This window comes from Mobula hypostoma, chromosome 22, assembly GCF_963921235.1.
Source record: "Mobula hypostoma chromosome 22, sMobHyp1.1, whole genome shotgun sequence".
Classification (NCBI taxonomy): domain Eukaryota; kingdom Metazoa; phylum Chordata; class Chondrichthyes; order Myliobatiformes; family Myliobatidae; genus Mobula; species Mobula hypostoma.
In genome coordinates, this window is record NC_086118.1 from 20,206,026 (window position 1) to 20,230,987 (window position 24,962).

The following is a 24,962-nucleotide window of genomic DNA, read 5'->3' on the forward strand; positions in this document are numbered from 1 at the left end:
CAGCAAATTTGCTGATGATACAAAGTTTGGAGGTGTAGTAGACAGTGAGGAAGCTTTTCAGAGTCTGGACCAGCTGGAAAAATGGGCTGAAAAATGGCAGATGGAGTTTAATACAGACAAGTGTGAGGTATTGCATGTTGGAAGGACAAACCAAGGTAGAACATACAGGGTTAATGGTAAGGCACTGAGGAGTGCAGTGGAACAGAGGGATCTGGGAATACAGATACAAAATTCCCTAAAAGTGGCGTCACAGGTAGATAGGGTCGTAAAGAGAGCTTTTGGTACATTGGCCTTTATTAATCAAAGTATTGAGTATAAGAGCTGGAATGTTATGATGAGGTTGTATAAGGCATTGGTGAGGCCGAATCTGGAGTATTGTGTTCAGTTTTTGGTCACCAAATTACAGGAAGGATATAAATATGGTTGAAAGAGTGCAGAGAAGGTTTACAAGGATATTGCCCGGACTTGAGAAACTCAGTTACAGAGAAAGGTTGAATAGGTTAGGACTTTATTCCCTGGAGCGTAGAAGATTGAGGGGAAATTTGATAGAGGTATATAAAATTATGATGGGTATAGATAGAGTGAATGCAAGCAGGCTTTTTCCACTGAGGCAAGGGGAGAAAAAAAACAGAGGACATGGGTTAAGGGTGAGGGGGGGGAGTTTAAAGGGAACATTGGGGGGGGGGCTTCTTCACACAGAGAGTGGTGGGAGTATGGAATGAGCTGCCAGACGAGGTGGTAAATGCGGGTTCTTTTTTTAACATTTAAGAATAAATTGGACAGATACATGGATGGGAGGTCTATGGAGGGATATGGTCTGTGTGCAGGTCAGTGGGACTAGGCAGAAAATGGTTCGGCACAGCCAAGAAGGGCCAAAAGGCCTGTTTCTGTGCTGTAGTTTCTATGGTTTCTATGGTTCTATGAAGGAGCGTATAATGAGAATAAAGCTGAGGAAAGTTTCTTGTTTCTTATTAGAAACATTAATGTGCATAAAAAAGTCTCCAATGTTATGCATCATTTTCCTTGTTTTCAATATAGCTTATGAATAGAAAAGTTGTGAATTACGCAGCAAACACTAGCCTCTAATGATATGAATTAATCAGTGCATTAAAAATTGCACTGAAGCTGTGGTTTCTAATCTGACGTTTAGCCTGGCGATGATGTAATTCAGTTCCCGCCCCGGTAAAAGATCTGCCTGTCGCTATTCATATCATGAATTCTCGCTGTTATACATCTGTCGCTCTTTAACGGAGAGCAATGTTTCCAATGACAAACTACAAGGAGGAGGCACAGCCTTAATCTCACTTCGTTTTGGGGCTTTCCATAGACGGGACCCTGGGATAAGGAGAACGCGAGCGCCCGGCGGAAAGAGGTGTCAGAGCTGGGAAGGAGTGAAGGCAAGTATCTTTACTACCGGTCGAGAGGGATGGGGCGCAAAGACCGGGACGAGACTGACGAGTGTGAGGAAGCTGAGTGGTAACTGAAGAGCGAGATCGATGAAATCCGTAGTAATAAAAAAGCGCAAAAACACGTGAAATGTAAGGAGAGTTTAAATTACAAGCGGCTGTGTTGCTGTAATCGTTATTTTCGACTTTTGACTAGTACACACACACTGGATCTGAAATGGTTAAAATGTGTTTGAATCAAAGCGCCAGATTGTAACTTCCCCTTTACGTTTAATATCCAGAAGTTGAGAGCGCACTGTCAGTTGTCACGGTGATTCATTCATCAACCTGGGAGAGGCTGAGAGGTTCGGGAAGTGGGGGTGAAGATGAAAAGGAGGAGCAGGTGGGGTGACAGAACAGGGGTGGTTGAACTGGGAGCTGACCGTAGCTCAAGCGTCTGGTCGGAGCGATTAAAGAAATTTCAGACGCGGCACTACACAGATTATAGAGTAATAAAAGGGGCGGTTAGTTCTCCAGATTTGTGTTCAACTGTAGTGTTTGTGGGCAGCATTACGCATTGGGATAAGAGGGTTTTGCAAAGCACTCTTCGGGAGTTTGCACACAAGCGAAGTCCCGATCAATGGCTGTGTCGAGCTCGGAGCAGCTGCACCGCCACTCAATGTAAATGTTTATATAGAGGCAGAAAGCGGATAAAAACCAACTGGCAACGAGAAGCCGCGCCCAAAGCTACCACAACTCCAACAATAAATCATGGGATACAGTAATCCCAAAAGAATGGCGAGCCGTGAGAGTGGAAAATAAATGGTAACTTAGAGCACTTTTACAGAGCAAATCGATATGTGACGTGCCCAGCGGTGTTAGCTAATTACCAGGAGTGTAATTGCACATTGTGTGTGTTGGGGGTGGGGCTTCCCTCACCCCAATCAATTTATATCTGAGAAATAGATGTTGTCTGGATGGGAAGCAGAGAAACGGTACCATGCCAGCAACAATTGGCACTTCTGCTCTAGTGAGATAAGATTTGTCACACTCTGCCGAATTGTTCATGTGGAGTGTCCCAACGGGGGTGAAATAGCTGAAGAGATTTAGGAAGAGAACTGACAAGGTGACAGTAATGGTGAGTGATGGGGAGAAGGGAAAAGGGAGAGACCTGGGGTTCCCAAGAGGCTAGGGAATGGTGGAATTCTCAGCAGTGGAGATTGGAGGGAGGTTACTGAGAATAGAAGAGTAATTCCTTAGAGCAGCTTGAAAATAAGGATAGGAATTTTAAATTTGCCACTTACTGGAGTATGAAGTAAATTGTAAATTGGTAATTTTGTTCATTGTTGTCACTTGTATTGAGGGACCCTGAAAATCATTTCTTGCACACTGCTCATGCAGATCCATTCTTTACAACTCTGATGTCATACGGAATAATGCAGAGAATTTAGATTTAAAAGAGTTGAACAATTATAATAGAAGTAACGAGTCGATCTGAAGGGAGCTGCTTAAACGGGTTGATGGGCCTTAGGAGATTGAGAGAGGAAAAGCAAAGAGACAAGTTTATAGAGTTTAGCCAGGACAGCATTAACTTGAAGATAAAATGGTTAAGAGTGATGGTGGTACCAATTGATGAACTGGGTCATGCTACACTACAGAGGCAAATCTAAGTGGTCATGATGAAGGGGAAGAAAGAGTCGGAAGGTGGCCCAGGAGTTGTCAGTATTCTATTGCAGAATTAAACAGTGGCTAGGAATCACAGGCTGAGGGACAAATTTCTATCAACCCAAGATGGAAGTGATGCAATCTGAAAGGTATTTTGTAAATGGACAAATCATTGACAATATGATAATTCACAAACATGTACACTCTAGAAAGTGATCCCAATCTGGAGTGGATAAAAGTTAGTAATAAACAATGGGTTTGTTGCAGAAAATACTGGAATCGCCCACAGTCTTTCTTACATTGTTTGTATATCATTGTGACTGATACACTGTTTGACTCCAGGTGCACTTGGATTTTCTATCATACTTAAGTACCTGAAGGTGTTACCAAATTGGAAATGTTTCAGTTACAAATGTATGACTATTGATCTAAATCTTAAGTCAATATAAGGTAGGGCCTGTATTTTAATCGATACAGGGACATTGTTATAAGAACTGTGATTTAAATTTGACAATGCCAAAGCTCAATCTTTTTATATAACTTTTCTCTGCAGTTAGATTAAGTCTTAAACATATAAACAATTCATGCCAATTGTGCAGAACTTTAGTCTTTTGAAAGTTCCTTGTTCTATAAAACAAGGCCGTGTTGCAACTATGATATATTGTGTTTGTATAGCACCCATAACATGGCGAATTATAGAAAGGAGAATTAAGTCAATTGAAGAAAAACCTTTTCATCAATAAAATACAAAGTGCATTTATAAAACACTTTCAAATCTGCTGTTTGCTGTTGCCTTTTTAGGTACTTCCGGGGATTTTTTACAATTGGAAAGATTGTTAGAATCTACTTTCCAGGGGCGTAGTCCAAAATCTGAATTATTGTAAATCCTTCAGCCTTCGCCCAATGGCTTAGACTGTGTACAGCAAATGTTCCAAACGGTTATTAACCTAGACAGGGTTTCCTAACTTGGTTAGCAAGGGGTAAGCACAGACCCCTTGCTTAATGGTAGAGATCCATGGCATTAGAAAGTCTGTGAACCGCTGACCTAGAACATTATAGGGATTTATCTATATTGTAAACTTGTGAAATTGACTTGATGGTTTATGTTAATTGTGCACGTTGAGTTTTCATTGGCTCATTATTGCTATTAGCTGTTTGAGTTGCAATCGTCATCAATTGTCACTACCCCCATTTGTATAGGCAGTTGTTCACAGCTTTCAGAAAATTAGCATTTAGTTATCTAATAATTTCAGAAAGAAAATTAAAGAAAAATTGCCAAAACTGAAAACACTATGGCTTTAATTGCTGTCAAATCAACACTTTGAAAGCCTATCTGCAGACACTTAGCTGTAAAAATTTGCTTCTTATTCTTGGCTAGAACATGAGGCTCTGTGTGAATTCCTCTTTGGTGTAGGTCAAACAACATCTAGCCATGCTCAGTAGAAAATGAATTCAATTAACCAAAGGACACTTAAAAACATTAATGATTATTCATTTGTGGCATATAATTTTATTAGTTCCCTGATAATGTGAATCAATCTAACATTTGATCAATCACATTTTTAAATTTCATTCAAAGTCACCTATCCTATATACTGTATCATTACACTTCATAGATCAAGAACAAATAACTGCACCTGCTGAAGGAGGGCAAATCTTTGGTATCGAAATGCTGACATCTCCGTTACAGCTCTTAAATGGTGTTAACATCTATTTGTTTCACTTTGTAAAAAAATTTCCCTGTAAGAGATTCAAAGTTAATGAGACCAGTAGAGAAAACAAAATTAAGTTATTCTGACATGGAGAGCATTCTGATTGGCTGCATCACCGTCTGGTACAGGGTCTACTGGACAGGATCAAAGAAGGTTGTCAAGTTAGTCAGCTCCATCATGGGTACTAGCCTCTGTAGTATCCAGGATATCTTCAAGGAGCAGTGTCACAGGAAGGCGGCATCCATCATTAAGGATCCCCACCACCCAGGACATGCCCTCTTCTCATTGTTACCATCAGGAAGGAGGTACAGAAGCCTGAAGGCGTTCACTCAGTGATTCAGGAACAGCTTCTTCCCCTCCAACATCTGATTTCCAAATAAAATCACAACCCCACTATTTTATTTATTTCTGTTTTTGCGTACTTATTTTAACAACTAATATATATATACACACACACACACACCTCTGTAACTCAGTTTTTTTAATATTTATCATGTATTGCATTGTATGGCTACTGCAAAGTTAACAAATTTCATGACATATGCCAGTGATATTAAATCTGATTCTGATTTGTACATACATTTTAACTATAATTAAAACACAGTGAGCATTATAGCCAGGGCTTGTTGATATCCATTAAAATTTTCAGAAATTTCTGTACCAACAATGCATATGGCAATTTTCTGCCTGAGTGCACTATTCAGTATGAGTTGCTAGCTTTTGAGTAAATTTGACGATAAGCAGTCCACCTTCTTTAATTATATCATTCCACACCCAGAAGCTCCAACAGTGAAAGCAGATTAGAATTGATTAAGAGTAGCTATTTACCAATTTCCTGTTCCCTTCATAGCTTATCTAAAATGCTGTATCTATGTTGAATAACCAGAAACAGATATGGCTTACAAGGAATAATAAATCTTTTTGTATTTTAAGGCATGATGTTACTTGAGTAGTTATATTCTGATGTTCTCGACCTGCTTATATTGCAACTGGCTCAAGACAAATGGGTTTTTGTGGCTAAAATACAATGCATAGTGATAATATCATTTAATGATAATTAATTCTGAAATAATCATTGCATGTATGATTATCACAAGATATCACTTTCAGGCCTTCATATGTAAGAATAGCAGTTAAGTTAAGAAAATTGGCAAACTGCTTTCAGCTTCTTACCTGCACAGTTTTAATTTATGCCAGAAGGGAAGAATCACCTCCATGAAAGTTGTTTGGATGAGTTTGCTACAAAATTTGATAATATATATCATATATACATCTGCTTTCTCACTGCCTGCTTATAACACTAGTGTCACAGAAACTTGCAAACCAATTCCAATTTTTTCTACAGAAGTGGAGTGAGTCTAACTTCAGTGCTGGGCAAGTTATTGGAGCAGATCCTGAGAGGCAGGTTTTATGAGTATTTGGAGAGACATAAGCTGATTAGGTTTAGTCAGCATGGCTTTGTCAAGGGCAGGTCATGCCTTACAAACCTGATTGAATTCTTTGAGGATGTAACAAAACACACTGATGAAGGTACAGCAGTGGATATCGAGTATATTGGATTTCAGTAAGGCATTTGATAAGGTTCCCCATGCAAGGCTCATTCAGAAAGTAATGAGGCATTGGATCCAAGGAGACCTTGCTTTGTGGATCCAAAATTTGCTTGTACACAGAAGGCAAAGAGTGGTTGTAGATGGTTCATATTCTGCATGGAGGACAGTGACCAGTGGTATTCCGCAGGGATCTGTTCTAGGACCCCTCCTCTTTGTGATTTTTTTTATAAATGAAGTAGAAGGGTGGGTTAGTAAGTCTGCTGGTGACACAAAAGTTGGGGTGTTGTGACTAGTCTGGAAGGTTGTCAGAGGTTACAGCACGACGTCGATAGGATGCAGAACTGGGCTGAGAAGTGACAGATGGAGTTCAACCAAGGTAAGTGTGAAGTGGTTCATTTTGGTAGGTCAAATCTGAAGACACAATATAATATTAATGGTAAAACTCTTGGCAGTGTGGAGGATCAGCAAGATCTTGGGGTCCGTGTCCATAGGACACTCAAAGCTGCTGCGCAGGTTGACAATGTTAAGAAGGTGTATGGTGTGTTGGCCTTCATCAACCATGGGATTGAGTTCAAGAGCCGTGAGGTAATATTACAGCTATATAAGCCCTTAGCTAGACCCCACTTGGAGTACTGTGCAACACACACAAAATGCTGGAGGAACTCAGCAGGCCAGGCAGCATCTATGGAAAAAAGTACAGTCGACATTTCAGGCATACTATGTTCAGTTCTGGTCACCTCACCACTATAGAGAGAATGCAGAGGAGGGTTATCAGAACGTTGCCTGGATTGGAAATCGTGCCTTATGAGAAAAATAGGTTGAGTAAATTTGGCCTTTTCTCCTTGGAGCGACAGAGGATGAGAGGTGACCTGATAGAAGAGTATAAGATGATGAGAGGCTTTGATCATGTGGATTGTCAGAGGCTTTTTCCCAGGGTTGAAATGGCTAACACGAGGAAGCATAGTTTTAAGGTGCTTGGAAGTAAGTACAAAGGGGAAGTCAGAGGTAAGTTTTTCACACACAGAGTGGTGGATGTGTGGAATGCACTGCCAGCGAAGGTGGTAGAGGTGGATACAATAGGGTCTTTCAAGATACATGGAGCTTAAAAACTAGAGGGCTATGTGGTAGGGAAATTCTTGGCAGTTTCTAGTGTAGGTTACATGGTCGGCACAACATTGTGCGCTGAAGATTTATGTTATGTTATATGTTCTAATTACACAAATGCATTGACCCGAAACAGACAAAGTGGCCAAACTGGTTTATTTTTTTTCAATAAGCTCCTCGCAAGCTTCTTCATCTAACTCAATCAAACATAAACTTAGTTCTTTCTCTCATTTGCTGATGTAGCTTCCCCTTAAAAGCATCTATGCTACTCTCCTCAACAATATCCGGTATTAGCAAGACCCATGTTCTAATCACTCTCTGGCAATGCAGCTCTCCTAAATCTCCTATTCCATTTGTCCGGGTCAATACTCCAAGTTTTTGACTCCCTACCATGCCAACCGCCTGCTCCATGCATACTTAGCGTTTCTGTATCTAGCCTTTCAATATATTTTCTAATAATTTAAAAAATCTCCATCAATCACTTTTCTCTTCTGATTTTACCAAAAACGGCACAATTTGATTCAATTTTTTTCTTAAGTATATCAAGTCAGTACCAGAAATATTGCTCCTTATCCTTTTTTATAATGTTGACCAGAAATGTGCACAGGATTACAAACATGGTATAAATGAGTTGTTACATAACTTTAACTCCTCTACAATTCAACTCTAGCCACACAGAAATTACCGCAATGTCTGGTTATTAAAGCCCTTTTATTCTGTCTCACCAATTTAAGCGATATGCATATCTTGCCCTTTGAATTACAGTATTGTGCAACTACTTTTAGGGTCTTATCTTCCAAAGAGTAGCAAAATGTGTCTCCATAGATTCATCTATATTGAAACAAATTGTTCAGCTACATACTGTATATTGTGGTACATTTATTTGTTTTAATCACTTATATATTTGCTGCATTTTTTTTACAACTTGTTTCTTTTGCTCAATCCTTAGAGTTTCTTTGCCTATTTTTGCACCTAATCTACTTCACTTTCTCTCTCATAAATAATGTATAACAATTTTAAAGCAGGAACAGTGTAATTGATTAAAACAGTAACAACATCAAATGCAAGCAAATGACTTTCAATATTACTAACTCTGATGTGACATATTTTGTAAGAAAATTAACATTATATAATCTTTGAAAACCTGAAAAACATTGATATGTTCTTATCAAATATCAAAAGGAACATTGACAATGTTAGGGTGAGTTACATTCATTAACAATAAAAGAATTGAGTAGTTTATCATTAGGTTTCTTCAGATATACTCCTATAAATTGAGCCATAGTCATAGAGTCATATAGCACAGAAACAGGCCCTTCAGCCCATTTCATCCATACTGATCAAGATGTCCTATCCAAACTAGCTTCATTTGCTTGTCTTTGGCCCATAACTTTACAATCCAACTTTTCAAATGATGAAGGTAGAGCCGTAGATGTAGTGTATACAGATTTTAGCAAGGTATTTGATAAGGTACCCTATGCAAGGCTTATTGAGAAAGTAAGGAGGAATGGGATCCAAGGGAACATTGCTTTGTGGATCCAGAACTGGCTTGTCCACAGAAGGCAAAGAGTGGTTGTAGATGGGCCATACTCTGCATGGAAGCTGGTGACCAGTGGTGTGCCTCCTGGATCTGTTCTGGGACCCCTATTCTTTGTGATTTTTATAAATGACCTGGATGAGGAAGTGGAAGGATGGGTTAGTAAATTTGCTGATGACACAAAGTTTAGAAGTGCTGTGGATAGTGTGGATGGTTGTCAGAGGTTACAACGGGACATTGATAGGATGCAAAACTGGGCTGGGAAGTGGCAGATGGAGTTCAACCCAGATAAGTGTGAGGTGGTTCATTTTAGTAGGTCAGTTATGATGGCAGAATATAGCTTTAATGGCAAGACTCTCGGCAGTGTGGAGCATCAGAGGGATCTTGGGGTCCTAGTCCATAGGACACTCAAAGCTGCTATGCAGGTTAACTCTATGGTTAAGAAGACATACGATGCATTGGCCTTCATCAATCGTGGGATTGAGTTTAAGAGCCGAGAGGTAATGTTGCAGCTATATAGGACCCTGGTCAGACCCCACTTGGAGTACTGTGCTCAATTCTGGTCGCCACACTATAGGAAGGATGTGGAAACCATAGAAAGGGTGCAGGGGAGATCTACGAGGATATTGCCTGGATTGGGGAGCATGCCTTATGAGAATAGGTTGAGTGAACTCAGCCTTTCCTCCTTGGAGAAATGGAGGATGAGAGGTGACCTGATAGAGATGTATAAGATAATGAGAGGCATTGATCGTGTGGATAGTCAGAGGCTTTTTCCCAGGGCTGAAATGGCAAGCATGAGAGGGCAACACACATCAAAGTTGCTGGTGAATGCAGCAGGCCAGGCAGCATCTCTAGGAAGAGGTACAGTCAATGTTTCAGGCCGAGACCCTTCGTCAGGACTAACTGAAGGAAGAGTTAGTAAGAGATTTGAAAGTGGAAGGGGGAGGGGGAGATCCAAAATGATAGGAGAAGACAGGAGGGGGAGGGATGGAGCCAAGAGCTGGACAGGTGATTGGCAAAGGGGATACGAGAGGGTCATGGGACAGGAGGCCCAGGGAGAAAGACAAGTGGGGGCGGGGAACCCAGAGGATGGGCAAGGGGTATAGTCAGAGGGACAGAGGGAGAAAAAGGGGAGTGAGAGAAAGAATGTGTGCATAAAAATGAGTAACAGATGGGGTACGAGGGGGAGGTGGGTCCTTAGCGGAAGTTAGAGAAGTCGATGTTCATGCCATCAGGTTGGAGGCTACACAGACGGAATGTAAGGTGTTGTTCCTCCAACCTGAGTGTGGCTTCATCTTTACAGTAGAGGAGGCCGTGGATAGACATGTCAGAATGGGAATGGGATGTGGAATTAAAATTTGTGGCCACTGGGAGATCCTGCTTTCTCTGGCGGACAGAGCGTAGGTGTTCAGCAAAGCAGTCTCCCAGTCTGCGTCGGGTCCTAACCTATTCAGTCTTTCCTTATAACTCAGATCCTCCAGATCCAGCAACATCTTTGAAATTTTTCTCTATGTGCTTTCAACCTTATTTACATATTTCCTATAAGTAGGTGACCAAAACTGCACAGAATGCTCCAAATTAGTCCTCACCAGTGTCTTATACAACTTAAATATAACATCCCATCTCCTGTAATCAATACTCTGAATTCTGAAGGCTAATATGTTTTCTTTATGACCCTCTCTACCTGTGACACCACTTTCAATAAATTATGGACCTGTATTCACAGATCCCTTTGTTCTATCACACTCCTCAGTGCCTTCTGTTCACTGTGTAAGACCTACCCTGGTTGATCTTACCAAAGTGCAAAACCTTGCACTTGTCTGCATTAAATTCCATTTGCCATTTTTCAGCCCCTTTTTCCAGCTGGTCTGGATCCCTGTGCAAGCCATGATAGGCTTTCTCACTGTCCACTGCTCCTCCAATCCACAAATTTGCTGATCCAGTTAACCACATTATCATCCAGATCGTTGATATAAATGACAAACAACAACAGACCCAGCACTGATCCCTGTGGCACTCCACGAGTCACAGACCTCCAGTCACAGAGGCAACTGTCTATTACAACTCTCTGGCTTCTCACGCAATGCCAATGTCTAATCCAATTTACTACCTTATCTTGTATAGAGTGACTGAACCTTCTTGACCAATTTCCCATGTGGAACCTTGTGTATGAGATGATGAGGGGCATTGATCGTGTGGATAGTCAAGGCTTTTTCCCCGGGCTGAAATGGCTAACATGAGAGGGCACAGTTTTAAGGTGCTTGGAAGTAGGTACAGGGGAGATGTCAGGGGTAAAGTTTTTTTTACGCATAATGGTGAATGCGTCGAAAGGGCTGCCAGTGACTGTGGTGGAGGCGGGTACAATAGGGTCTTTTAAGAGACTCTTGGATAGGTACATGGAGCTTAGAAAAATAAAGGGCTATGGGTACCCTAGGTAATTTCTTTTTTTTTAATTTTATTTTTATTTGGATAAGGAGTTCACAATTATCATGTACTTTTTTCACACATATAACCTTTTCCATTTTTTTATATGTATAAAACTACATTGTGGGCCAAAGAGCCTGTATTGTACTGTTGGTTTTTTTATGTTTCTATTCTATGTCAAATGCTTTGCTAAAGTCCAGGAAGACAATATCCACTGCCTTACCTTCATCAGCTTTCCCAGTAACTTCTTTGAAAAACTCTGTAAGATTGGTTAGATATGACCACCATACTTGAAGCCATGCTGACTATTCTTAATCGGTCCACGTCTATACAAATACTTATATATCCAGTCCCTTAGAATACCTTCTAATAACTTTCCCACTACTGATGTCAGGCTCACCAGCCTATAACTTCCTGGTTTATTTTTAGAGCCTTTCTTAAGCAGCAGAACAACATTGGCTATTCTCCTACCCCGCCTGTTGCTAAGCTGCTAGGGCCCTGGCAATTTCTGCACTTGCTTCCCACAGAGTCTGGGGGAACACCTTGTCAGGCCCTGGGGATTTATCCATCCTATTTTGCCTCAGGATAGCAAACACCACCTCCTCTGTAATCTGTGTAGGGTTTCAAAATCTCTTGAAAACTAAGGTTCCCTACCCCTGATATCTCTACCTTTTATTCTGACAGGCACTCACAAGCTTTGCACTCTCAAAATTTCACTTTTGAAGGCCTCTCACTTACCAAGTACACTTAGCAAGGCCAAACAACAGCCTTTTCCCAATCTACACTTACTAGATCATTGCTGATACCATCAGACTTGGCCTTTCCCCAATTTAGAATCTCAACCTGCGAACCAGGCCTATCTTTCTGCATACTTACTTCGAAACAAATGGCATTGTGATCACTAGATGAAAAGTGTTCCCAGCACAAACTTCGATCACCTGCGCTGTCTCTTTCCCTAATAGCAGATCAAGTGGTAATCCCGAGATCACAACTCTGGAGGTCCCCCCAACCCCTTTAACTTAGTACCTAACTCCCTGAACTCACTTTGCCGAACCTCATCCCTCTTCCTAGGTACGTAATTGGTACCTTCATGGACCACAACCTCTGGCTGCTCACCCTCATGCTTAAGAATGCAGAGGACCCGATCTGAGATGTCTCATACCCTGGCACCCGGAAGCAACATTCCATCTGGGAATCTTGTTCTCATCCACAGAACCTCCTGTTTGTTCCCCTAACTAACAAATCCCCTATCACCACAGCGTGCCTCTTCCCCCCCCCACCTTCCCTTCTGGGTTGCAGAGTCAGACTCAGTGTTTCATAGACAATTGTTTTATTATACCAGTTTTGCCATCAAAGTCAAGTCAAATTTGAGTTTACTGTCATATGCGTAAGTATATGCATGCATGGTACACTGAAAAACTGTTTACAGCAGCAATAACGGCAGATAACATCACATAAGCAGCATTCACAAGAAAGCATAAATTATACCCAATTTTACAAGAAATACAGTTACTAGAACAAACAGAAAAGTCCATTTAAGTGCAAAGTATTCATAATGTTATCCTACTGTAGTGATTGGGTTGTGCCAATTGATTCAGGAACCAAACGGTTAAACAGAAGTAGCTGTTTCTGAACCTGGTGGTGTGGTTCTTCATGCTTCTAAACCTCCTGCCTGACAGTAGCTGCGAAAGATGGAATGTCCTGGATGGTGGGGATATTTGATGATGGATGTTACCTTCTTGGGCCAGCACCTCACGTGGTAACTACCAATGGTGGGGAAGGATGTGCCCATGACATATCGGGCTGAATATATCCAACTCTCTGAAGATTCTTACTTTCAAATTACTGTACCAAGATGCAACCAGTCAGGATACTTAAAGTGTGTCTGTAGAAAATTTTTACTGTTCAGTGACATGCCAAACCTCCTGGGAAAATAAAGTCTCTGGCCTGCCTTCCCTGTGATTGCATCGATGTGCTGGACCCAGGACAGATTATTCAATATGTTTTAGAGCATAGAACATAGAATAGTACAGCACAGTACAGGCCCTTCGGCCCACAATGTTGTGCCGACCCTCAAACCCGGCCTCCCATATAAGCCCCCACCTTAACTTCCTCCATATACCTGTCTAGTAGTCTCTTAAACTTCACTAGTGTATCTGCCTCCACCACTGACTCAGGCAGTGCATTCCACGCACCAACCACTCTCTGAGTAAAAAACCTTCCTCTAATATCCCCCTTGAACTTCCCACCCCTTACCTTAAAGCCATGTCCTCTTGTATTGAGCAGTGGTGCCCTGGGGAAGAGGCGCTGGCTATCCACTCTATTACTCTTAATATCTTGTACACCTCTATCACGTCTCCTCTCATCCTCCTTCTCTCCAAAGAGTAAAGTCCTAGCTCCCTTAATCTCTGATCATAATGCGTACTCTCTAAACCAGGCAGCATCCTGGTAAATCTCCTACATACCCTTTCCAATGCTTCCACATCCTTCCTATAGTGAGGCGACCAGAACTGGACACAGTACTCCAAGGGTGGCCTAACCAGAGTTTTATAGAGCTGCATCATTACATCGCAACTCTTAAACTCTATCCCTCGACTTATGAAAGCTAACACCCCATAAGCTTTCTTAACTATCCTATCCACCTGTGAGGCAACTTTCAGGGATCTGTGGACATGTACCCCCAGATCCCTCTGCTCCTCCACACTACCAAGTATCCTGCCATTTACTTTGTACTCTGCCTTGGAGTTTGTCCTTCCAAAGTGTACCACCTACCACTTCTCCGGGTTGAACTCCATCTGCCACTTCTCAGCCCACTTCTGCATCTTATCAATGTCTCTCTGCAATCTTTGACAATCCTCTACACTATCTACAACACCACCACCTTTGTGTCGTCTGCAAACTTGCCAACCCACCCTTCTACCCCAACATCCAGGTCGTTAATAAAAATCATATAAAGTTGAGGTCCCAGAACAGATCCTTGTGGGACACCACTAGTCACAATCCTCCATTCTGAATGTACTCCCTCCACCACCACACTCTGCCTTCTGCAGGCAAGCCAATTCTGAATCCACCTGGCCAAACTCCCTGGATCCCATGCCTTCTGACTTTCTGAATAAGCCTACCATGTGGAACTTTGTCAAATGCCTTACCAAAATCCATATAGATCACATCCACTGCACTACCCTCATCTATATGCCTGGTCACCTCCTCAAAGAACTCCATCAGGCTTGTTAGACACGATCTGCCCTTCACAAAGCCATGCTGACTGTCCCTGATCAGACCATGATTCTCTAAATGCCCAGAGATCCTATCTCTAACAATCTTTTCCAACAGCTTTCCCACCACAGACGTAAGGCTCACTGGTCTATAATTACCCGGACTATCCCTACTACCTTTTTTGAACAAGGGGACAAAATTTGCCTCCCTCCAATCCTCCGGTACCATTCCCGTGGACAACGAGGACATAAAGATCCTAGCCAGAGGCTCAGCAATCTCTTCCCTCACCTCGTGGAGCAGCCTGGGGAATATTCCATCAGGCCCCGGGGACTTATCCATCCTAATGTATTTTAACAACTCCAACACCTCTTCTCCCTTAATATCAACATGCTCCAGAACATCAAACTCACTCATATTGTCCTCACCATCACCAAGTTCCCTCTCATTGGTGAATACCCAAGAGAAGTATTCATTGAGGACCTCGCTCACTTCCACAGGCAGGCACATCTCCCCACCTTTATCTCTAATCGGTCCTATCTTCACTCCTGTCATCCTTTTTTTCTTCACATAATTGAAGAATGCCTTGGGGTTTTCCTTTACCCTACTCGCCAAGGCCTTCTCATGCCCCCTTCTTGCTCTTCTCAGCCCCTTAAGCTCCTTTCTTGCTTCCCTATATTCCTCAATAGACCCATCTGATCCTTGCTTCCTAAACCTCATGTATGCTACCTTCTTCCACCTGACTAGATTTTCCACCTCACTTGTCACCCATGGTTCTTTCACCCTAACATTCTTTATCTTCCTCACCGGGACAAATTTATCCCTAACATCCTGCAAGAGATCTCTAAACATCGACCACATGTCCATAGTACATTTCCCTGCAAAAACATCATCCCAATTCACACCCGCAGGTTCTAGCCTTATAGCCTCATAATTAAAAATTTTCCTGTCCTCTCTGATTCTATCCTTTTCCATGATAATGCTAAAGGCCAGGGAGCGGTGGTCACTGTCCCCCAGATGCTCACCCACTGAGAGATCTGTGACCTGACCCGGTTCATTACCTCGTACTAGATCTAGTATGGCATTCCCCCTAGTCAGCCTGTCCACATACTGTGACAGGAATCCATCCTGGACACACTTAACAAACTCTGCCCCATCTAATCCCCTGGAACTAATCAGGTGCCAATCAATATTAGGGAAGTTAAAGTCACCCATGATAACAACCCTGTTATTTTTGCACCTTTCCAAAATCTGCCTCCCAATCTGCTCCTCTGTATCTCTGCTGCTACCAGGGGGCCTATAGAATACCCCCAGTAGAGTAACTGCTCCCTTCCTGTTCCTGACTTCCACCCATACTGACTCAAAAGAGGATCCTGCTACATTACCCACCCTTTCTGTAGCTGTAATAGTATCCCTACCAGTAATGCCACCCCTCCTCCCCTTTTTCTGCCCTCTCTATCCCTTTTAAAGCACTGAAATCCAGGAATATTGAGAATCCATTCCTGCCCTGGTGCCAGCCAAGTCTCTGTAATGGCCACTACATCATAATTCCATGTATGTATCCAAGCTCTCAGTTCATCACCTTTGTTCCTGATGCTTCTTGTATTGAGGTAACACACTTCAGATACTTCTGTATGTAGCAATCAAGTTTTTTGCATTTCTTTTGACTCCTCAGATTAAAGGATATCACAGTTAAGAAACATAAACATTAGACACAGTTCAGAAAAGCATACTCTGTTCAGCTACTCGGCAAATATCTAATGTACAATTCCATTTACTCTGCCTTAACCATCAGCCCTACTTCAGATCAAAGGAGAGGATTCTCAGTGAAGGTATACCAGTTTGCTCTATTATTTTTTATAAACCTTTAGTTCCGTGTTAAAATAGTTTTAGACTGTCAGTTGAATGGTAATTTGTGCTAAATTATGGGAAGAGTAAATTCACAAGCAAAAGTAAGTGTGTTACCACTGCCTGGAACTTGAACCATTTCGCATTTAACTCTGATAGACATCAAAGACATCATACTTTCATCTTATCAGTTTGTACTAGATTCAACACTTGAGTTACAGAGATGAAAGGCTGTAAGGCTAACCCAGATTCTGAAGTAGCTTTCCTGTTCTTTATTTTGAAATCACAATGATATATTATTTCATGTCATTACTAAAAAGCCTCATCCTAATAGTCAGCCTTTCAGCATTTATTGAATTGGCAAATGAATAAGAATTGCTGAGATTATAAATTTTTTTGCAGATTGCTTAAATCTATACCAGCCTGGAATTTTGCTTTGGCAAAGATTTAGTAAATGTAATTTGAAATATGCAAAATGCTTGTTCTATATCAATGCTTTTGAGTTTGGTGCTTCATTGAGTAGTACAATGAATCAGCAAATGTAGAGGCATTAAGCAAGCTGAGGACTCCATCAGATTTAAGATTTAAATCAGAAAGGAAAAAGAAAATGGGTTTGTAATGCATTTTTCATTGTTTTGCAGAAACAGAGTAAACATTCCAAACAATTCATGGAGTTAGTAAAAGAATAAATATCACAACAAGCCTTTAAACAAATTTAGTTTTTCAGGTTGGTGAGATTTTTCAGTAGTAATTATGACTTCAACCACCATTAAGTATCAGCTATACTGTATTTCGTTCAATGTTTTCAATGATTTTTGCAGTGAAAATATTACTTAAAAAGTGGAAATTCTTGCCATGCACTGACTCTAATTGTAAATTCTGCATAGATGCCCAGTATGACTAAGAACAACTTCCAGATCTCCATTTTGAATTGCCCATGTGCAGAAATCAGAAATAACTATCAGTTTTACACATTCACAGCAGCACCAGAGACTGCTTTGCCTTCATTAGAACTGCAAACTCAGAAGTCAATTACTCAGAACAGGCTGCACCTACATTAATCAACCATCCCTGTTTTATGTCAGCCGGCATTTAAGTTCATTAAGAACATTACATTGAAAGTGTTTAACCACATCCGCCACTGTCGTCTGGGTAAATATTATCCAAGCAGCTGACATGGTAGTAATAGGGATGATAGAAATTTGAAATAAAACAGAAATTGTTAGAAGCATTCAACAGATTCTGAATTATTTGTGGAAAGAGGAGAACAGCTGTTTCAAGTCAGTGTCTTTTCATCAGGACTTAAGATTTGACAAAACCACATCAAAACTGAAATATATCTCAGATGTAACTGGCCATGTACTAACTCTTAAATGAATTCAAAATTTGTAAGTTTGAAGTTAAGCATTTTGTAAAACTATCAACAGAGTTATAAAATTGCAACTTAAAGCATAAATTAAACTGTGCTTAAAGGCGACCTTTGCCCTCCCTAGTATCAGCCACAGGAGGATCAAAAAGCAAACTGGAGGATATAGTTGATGCTACTTTCCAAAGAGAGTATCAGGAGTTTACAAGGTTGGAAGTCTCCAGAGCACAAAAGAAAGTAGCTAAAGCCAAATAAATGTTTTAGGTTCAAGAATATCAAGGAAACAAGGAAGAAGTAGAGGTTTTAGAACTCCAGAAAACTCTCCAAGTTTATACTTTGCCCGGTTTAACAGCGTTCATTCTTTGGTTGTCCTATTTATATCACACTGTCTCTGCTTTCTAATCAACGTGCCTGTAAAGAATCTTATTATTTTCTTTCACTTTCTTTGATAGCTTAATTTTATTGATTCTTTTTGCCTTCATTATAGTGTTTCACAAGTTCTTTCCCAATCATTTCATCTTCTTCATTGTGTTTTGAAAATATGTGGAATTTAATTTTTGTTGGTCTCCAGAAGAATTTTTTCACCATTAAAATGAGCATTGATAGTGACCTGCTTCATAATTCTTTATTTTCACAGCTCTAAATGTTTGAAAAATTTTAGATATTTGGAAATATATCAAAATGCTGCTCTTGTAAAAATAATATTACTCTCTGCTGCTCATCTTCAATAATGCATTTTTATTTAAATACAGATACAGAGAAAGCTGGCATCCACCCCGGACACAGAGATGAAATCAAGTTCAACTGAGAACACGAATCTCGGCATGCCATTGTGCTCAGAGTCCAAAGATCTACTGACTAGTCGTGCAGGAAGTACTTTTTACAGCAGTTCGAGAAGTGTATCCATTTGGACCTCAGAGCCACAGACAGCCTGGGAAGTTTATCACAAACCTATCATTGTCATGTCGATTGGAGGAGCATTTTTCATTTTGGGTTCCATTGCAACTGGCTTGTACTTTGCACAGATCACCAAGAAAACATGCAATATACTGGGGCCAGCATTTCTGTCGCTTGGGATAATGTTTCTTGTATTTGGATTGGTCTGGCTTCCTATTCTCAAAGAAAAGCAACAAAAGAAGTCTGTGTCTAGATATTTCAGGAAGCAGAGGTCACCATTGTTTGCCTTGTGAGGTAAAATGGCACAACAGAGATTCTTGGATACCTTCACAATAATATATATATTTATGTGGACCTGTAGGAATTAATGGAGATGATAAACCACTCCGTATATATGTGCTTTGGATTCAGTGAACATGACAGACTTCATTTTATAGGCACCTTTTGGGATCTGAGGATATCCCAAGAACTTTATAATCAATTATATACTTATTTTTGAAGTATAGTCACAGGGGAAGTTCATAAAATATGGAATAAAGTCACAGTGTGGCTTTTGAAATATTTTATTTGTTTGCTATCGCCTGAAGTAAGTGGAACAGTAACGGTTTCAAGATTCTATTTCATGTCCAACGTTGTGGAACTTGATCAGAAATTTAACAATGGCTTTTTAGGGTCATTCAGTTCTAGCTTACAAGTAAATGAGACTCCAAGAATTGCTGTCTCAAACAGTGTTATTTACTCTGCAATGAACAGTTTCAGAAGCTGTAAAATAAATTATGCCAGTAATGAATTATAATTGATAATATAAAGTTATTGTAAATATTATCGAATTAAGTCAATTACTCCATAATAGCAAGGAAGAAAATGTGCATGTCTTTTGTGTGAACAAAGTCGTACAGTGGGGCATAATTTTAGGCGTCATTCTGAGATAGAAGAAATGCAACAAAACCAAATATTGCACTCAAATATTAGTAACCTGCCTTAATTCATTGGAAGGTGTTTGCAAAATGTAAAGTGTGAGCCATTCTTATAATTACTTGCTTTCCAGTGAATTTGTCAAAGCGAACCTTATGTTAACTCTTTATACCCATCGGGATTTGTAACTGATGAGGATTGCACTACATTTCCTGCTAACTCAGCTCTTAATTTTTAAATATGCAAGTGATTGTACATTACATAGAGCATACCGTAAAGGTAATCTCAAGGAATATGAAGATAGAATTGCATCTTTCAACATCAGCAAATTACATTTTGAAAGCATCTTTCACCTTGGGGGAGAAAAAAACAATGTTTTGTAAAAATAGACACAATTTGAGAATCATTTCTATGATTTATTTACGTCATTGGCAAAGAAAGGTTAAGCTAAATGTGTTCCTTTTACTGAGGTTCAATAAAATTCAGCTAAGTGAGGACATAATCTTTGTAAAATGATAAATATAATTAAATTTAGTTTAAACATAAAGAGGATTATAATTTGATATTTCTCTTATGATTCCCATAGATGGATTCAATAACTTTGGGAATTCTTCCATTTAGGATAAATGAGCCAAACATACCTTATTTTAATCATATTGGTAGAAGTGACAGCTTCTGTTATTCACATCCTTTTTTTGCCAACTAAAAGTTATCATTTTCTTTTTTTCCCCCATTCCCTAGCTGGAGTCCAACATGAGAACTGTGCAAGAGATAGCTTATGAAAGAGTACCTTCTTTATCATGTTCAATTTAGGAACTATAAATAACATCTGATATTACTTTCCCTTTATGTGATTAGTTATCACCACTTTCTTCACCATGAGCACTTTAAATGGTTGACTAACTCTTGACTGAGAATCTCTCAGTAATGATTTGGAATCAGGGAAGATATTAAGTGATGGGTGCTAAGTCATCAATCTACTTTTTTAAAAATCTAACAAAGAATACCTTTTGCAAATCTTTGAGCGTGATTTTAACCATAAGCAGTAAAGAGGAGGATGGTTAGGTTTCCACAGTGATCCTAAATTCTATACAAATTATGAAAACAGGCTCAAGCGTTACGAGGACACAAGGGACTGCAGATGCTGGGACCTAGAACAACAGGTAAAGCACTGAAGGAACTCAGCAAGCCAGGCAGCATCCGCTTTCCATTTCCCTCGATCGATGCTGCTTGACCCTCAGAGTTCCGTCAGAGCTTTCTGTGTGGATATACACAAAGGTTTAGTCCTTTTTGGCAAGAGTTTATTGAATCTTAGTATCAGCATTTGATGTTCTTTTTAGCAGTAATTAATTGTGACTGTTCCAATAACATAAAATTTTGCACTAAAAGTATCTCCAAAGGTATGGATCTTGACTGTGCATGAATGTGGCAGAAATAAACCTGAAATAGGTCATTAGCACAGTTTTTCTCTGTGTGTTTTTCATACTCATTCAGTAAGCACCTTCATGATCCCAGCACTTCTAGGCTTCTAATGTATCTTAAATGAATTGGGTGATTTAGCTACCAGCAATTGAGATGGATGAAAAATATGATGCTCAATCTATACCTCTTAGTCACGCAACAACAAAATGGTAGGTGAATTAACAGCTCCAATTGCAGGAATGGATACAAGACCATAAGACATGGGAGCAGAATTCGGCCATTTGGCCTATGAAGTCATGAGTATGGTCTAATTAACATTATGGAATTGTGACTGTGGAGTGACAAAAGATGGGAATTAAATATTCCAGGATATTCTATAGTTAGTAAGGAGAATCAAAAGATAAAAGTGAAAGTGTAAAATGTGGAGACTGAAAGAGCTGAAGAAGATTGAGACAAAGTTGAAAAAATAATCTTGACATTAATGGATAGAACATAGAATAGTACAGCACAGTACAGGCCCTTCGGCCCACAATGTTGTGCCAACCCTCAAACCCTGCCTCCCATATAAGCCCCCACCTTAGATTCCTCCATATACCTGTCTAGTAGTCTCTTAAACTTCACTAGTGTATCTGCTTCCACCACTGACTCAGGCAGTGCATTCCACGCACCAACCACTCTCTGAGTAAAAAACCTTCCTCTAATATCCCCCTTGAACTTCCCACCCCTTACCTTAAAGCCATGTCCTCTTGTATTGAGCAGTGGTGCCCTGGAGAAGAGTCGCTGGCTATCCACTCTATCTATTCCTCTTATTATCTTGTACACCTCTACCATGTCTCCTCTCATCCTCCTTCTCTCCAAAGAGTAAAGCCCTAGCTCCCTTAATCTCTGATCATAATCCATACTCTCTAAACCAGGCAGCATCCTGGTAAATCTCCTCTGTACCCTTTCCAATGCTTCCACATCCTTCCTATAGTGAGGTGACCAGAACTGGACACAGTACTCCAAGGGTGGACTAACCAGAGTTTTATAGAGCTGCATCATTACATCGCAACTCTTAAACTCTATCCCTCGACTTAGGAAAGCTAACACCCCATAAGCTTTCTTAACTACCCTATCCACCTGTGAGGCAACTTTCAGGGATCTATGGACATGTACCCCGAGATCCCTCTGCTCCTCCACACTACCAAGTATCCTGCCATTTACTTTGTACTCTGTCTTGGAGTTTGTCCTTCCAAAGTGTACCACCTCACACTTCTCCGGGTTGAACTCCATCTGCCACTTCTTAGCCCACTTCTGCATCCTATCAATATCTCTCTGCAATCTTTGACAATCCTCTACACTATCTACAACACCACCAACCTTTGTGTTGTCTGCAAAGTTGCCAACCCACCCTTCTACCCCCACATCCAGGTCATTAATAAAAATCACGAAAAGTAGAGGTCCCAGAACAGATCCTTGTGGGACACCACTAGTCACAATCCTCCAATCTGAATGTACTCCCTCCATCACCACACTCTGCCTTCTGCAGGCAAGCCAATTCTGAATCCACCTGGCCAAACTTCCCTGGATCCCATGCCTTCTAACTTTCTGAATAAGCCTACCGTGTGGAACCTTGTCAAATGCCTTACTAAAATCCATATAGATCACATCCACTGCACTACCCTCATCTATATGCCTGTTCACCTCCTCAAAGAACTCTATCAGGCTTGTTAGACACGATCTGCCCTTCACAAAGCTATGCTGATTTTCCCTGATCAGACCATGATTCTCTAGGTGCCCAGAGATCCTATCTCTGAGAATCTTTTCCAACAGCTTTCCCACCACAGACGTAAGGCTCACTGGTCTATAATTACACAGACTATCACTACTACCTTTTTTGAACAAGGGAACAACATTCGCCTCCCTCCAATCCTCCGGTACCATTCCCATTCTCAACGAGGACATAAAGATCCTAGCCAGAGGCTCAGCAATCTCTGCTCTCGCCTGGTGGAGCAGCCTGGGGAATATTCCGTCAGGCCCCGGGGACTTATCCATCCTAATGTATTTTAACAACTCCAACACCTCTTCTCCCTTAATATCAACATGCTCCAGAACATCAAACTCACTCATATTGTCCTCACCATCACCAAGTTCCCTCTCATTGGTGAATACCCAAGAGAAGTATTCATTGAGGACCTCGCTCACTTCCACAGCCTCCAGGCACATCTTCCCACCTTTATCTCTAATCGGTCCTATCGTCACTCCTGTCATCCTTTTTTTCTTCACATAATTGAAGAATGCCTTGGGGTTTTCCTTTACCCTACTCGCCAAGGCCTTCTCATGCCCCCTTCTTGCTCTTCTCAGCCCCTTCTTAAGCTCCTTTCTTGCTTCCCTATATTCCTCAATAGACCCATCTGATCCTTGCTTCCTAAACCTCATGTATGCTGCCTTCTTCCACCTGACTAGATTTTCTACCTCACTTGTCACCCATGGTTCCTTCACCCTACCATTCTTTATCTTCCTTACTGGGACAAATTTATCCCTAACATACTGCAAGAGATCTCTAAACATTGACCACATATCCATAGTACATTTCCCTGCAAAAACATCATCCCAATTCACACCCGCAAGTTCTAGCCTTATAACCTCATAATTTGCCCTCCCCCAATTAAAAATTTTCCTGTCCTCTTTGATTCTATCCTTTTCCATGATAATTATAAAGGCCAGGGAGCGGTGGTCACTGTCCCCCAGATGCTCACCCACTGAGAGATCTGTGACCTGACCCGGTTCATTACCTAGTACTAGATCTAGTAAGGCATTCCCCCTGGTCGGCCTGTCCACATACTGTGATAGGAATCCATCCTGGACACACTTAACAAACTCTGCCCCATCTAAACCCTTGGAACCAATCAGGTGCCAATCAATATTAGGGAAGTTAAAGTCACCCATGATAACAACCCTGTTATTTTTGCACCTTTCCAAAATCTGCCTCCCAATCTGCTCCTCTGTATCTCTGCTGCTACCAGGGGGTCTATAGAATACCCCCAATAGAGTAACTGTTCCCTTCCTGTTCCTGACTTCCACCCATACTGACTCAAAAGAGGATCCTGCTACATTACCCACCCTTTCTGTAGCTGTAATAGCACGCAAACAATTTAAATAAATAATGCATAAGTTGTAATTTAGGAAAACTATCAAGCAAGAAGATGGCAAAATAAAACATAGAAAATGAAAATCTAATTGTGAGCTTGATAAGAAACATTGATATTTATTTGACATTCAGAAAAAGGATAAGGAAACTGAAAATATTTTCCCTCAATCCAAACATTTTACATTTAAGTATGAACTTGAATATTTCTGCCAGTTGGGAACAATTCAAGTTGTTTCCCCAACTTGTTACCTGGTTGCAAAGCAAAGTTGTTGATTCCCACAACTGTCTGGATAATTGCACAAATTGTCTCCATTTTTCCAAACCATTTGCTGCTTTATAATAGAGTGCCTTAATGAATGTCAGAATCAAATTCACGCTTTAAAAATGATTGCTGCAATATGGACTTGGCACAAACAAAACAAAAATATATTTTTCCCCATTAGTGTTGTAAGATATTTACTATCATGGTGACGCAGTTGGCTGGCCACTTTAGATTGTTTTGCTTTGAAAAGGTAATGTATGAAACTGTGATAACAGGAGAAATGTGTCTAAAAAGGCACTTGGGTTTCAAAATAGAGAATGTAGACTTAACCTATAACAGAAATAGGCTCTTCGGCCCACCAAGTCCAAGCCAATCATCAAGCACCCCTTTTTAATTAATTCCAGTTTAAAGGCATTTTATTCTCCCTTTATTGCTATCAGTTTCCTATCCTCCACTCAATCCACTCAATATTCCACTCACCCACACACAAGCAGCAAGTTACACCAGATAGTTAGTCGATCTATGTGGAGAG

General features: G+C 40.6%; 1 protein-coding gene across 1 annotated transcript; it reads left to right on the forward strand.

Moving 5' to 3' along the window:
- Nucleotides 1-1,202: 1,202 nt before the first annotated feature.
- LOC134336490 (phosphoinositide-interacting protein-like) lies at nucleotides 1,203-21,050 on the forward strand. Its single transcript, XM_063030758.1, has 2 exons — nucleotides 1,203-1,397; nucleotides 18,557-21,050. The coding sequence occupies exon 2, from the start codon at nucleotides 18,593-18,595 to the stop codon at nucleotides 18,992-18,994; it is 402 nt and encodes a 133-aa protein (XP_062886828.1). The 5' UTR covers nucleotides 1,203-1,397; nucleotides 18,557-18,592; the 3' UTR covers nucleotides 18,995-21,050.
- The last annotated feature ends 3,912 nt before the right edge of the window (nucleotides 21,051-24,962 follow it).

Excerpts from the sequence above, each read along its gene's own strand:
- LOC134336490 (XM_063030758.1), top strand. The coding sequence starts at position 18,593 with ATGAAATCAAGTTCAACTGAGAACACGAATCTCGGCATGCCATTGTGC.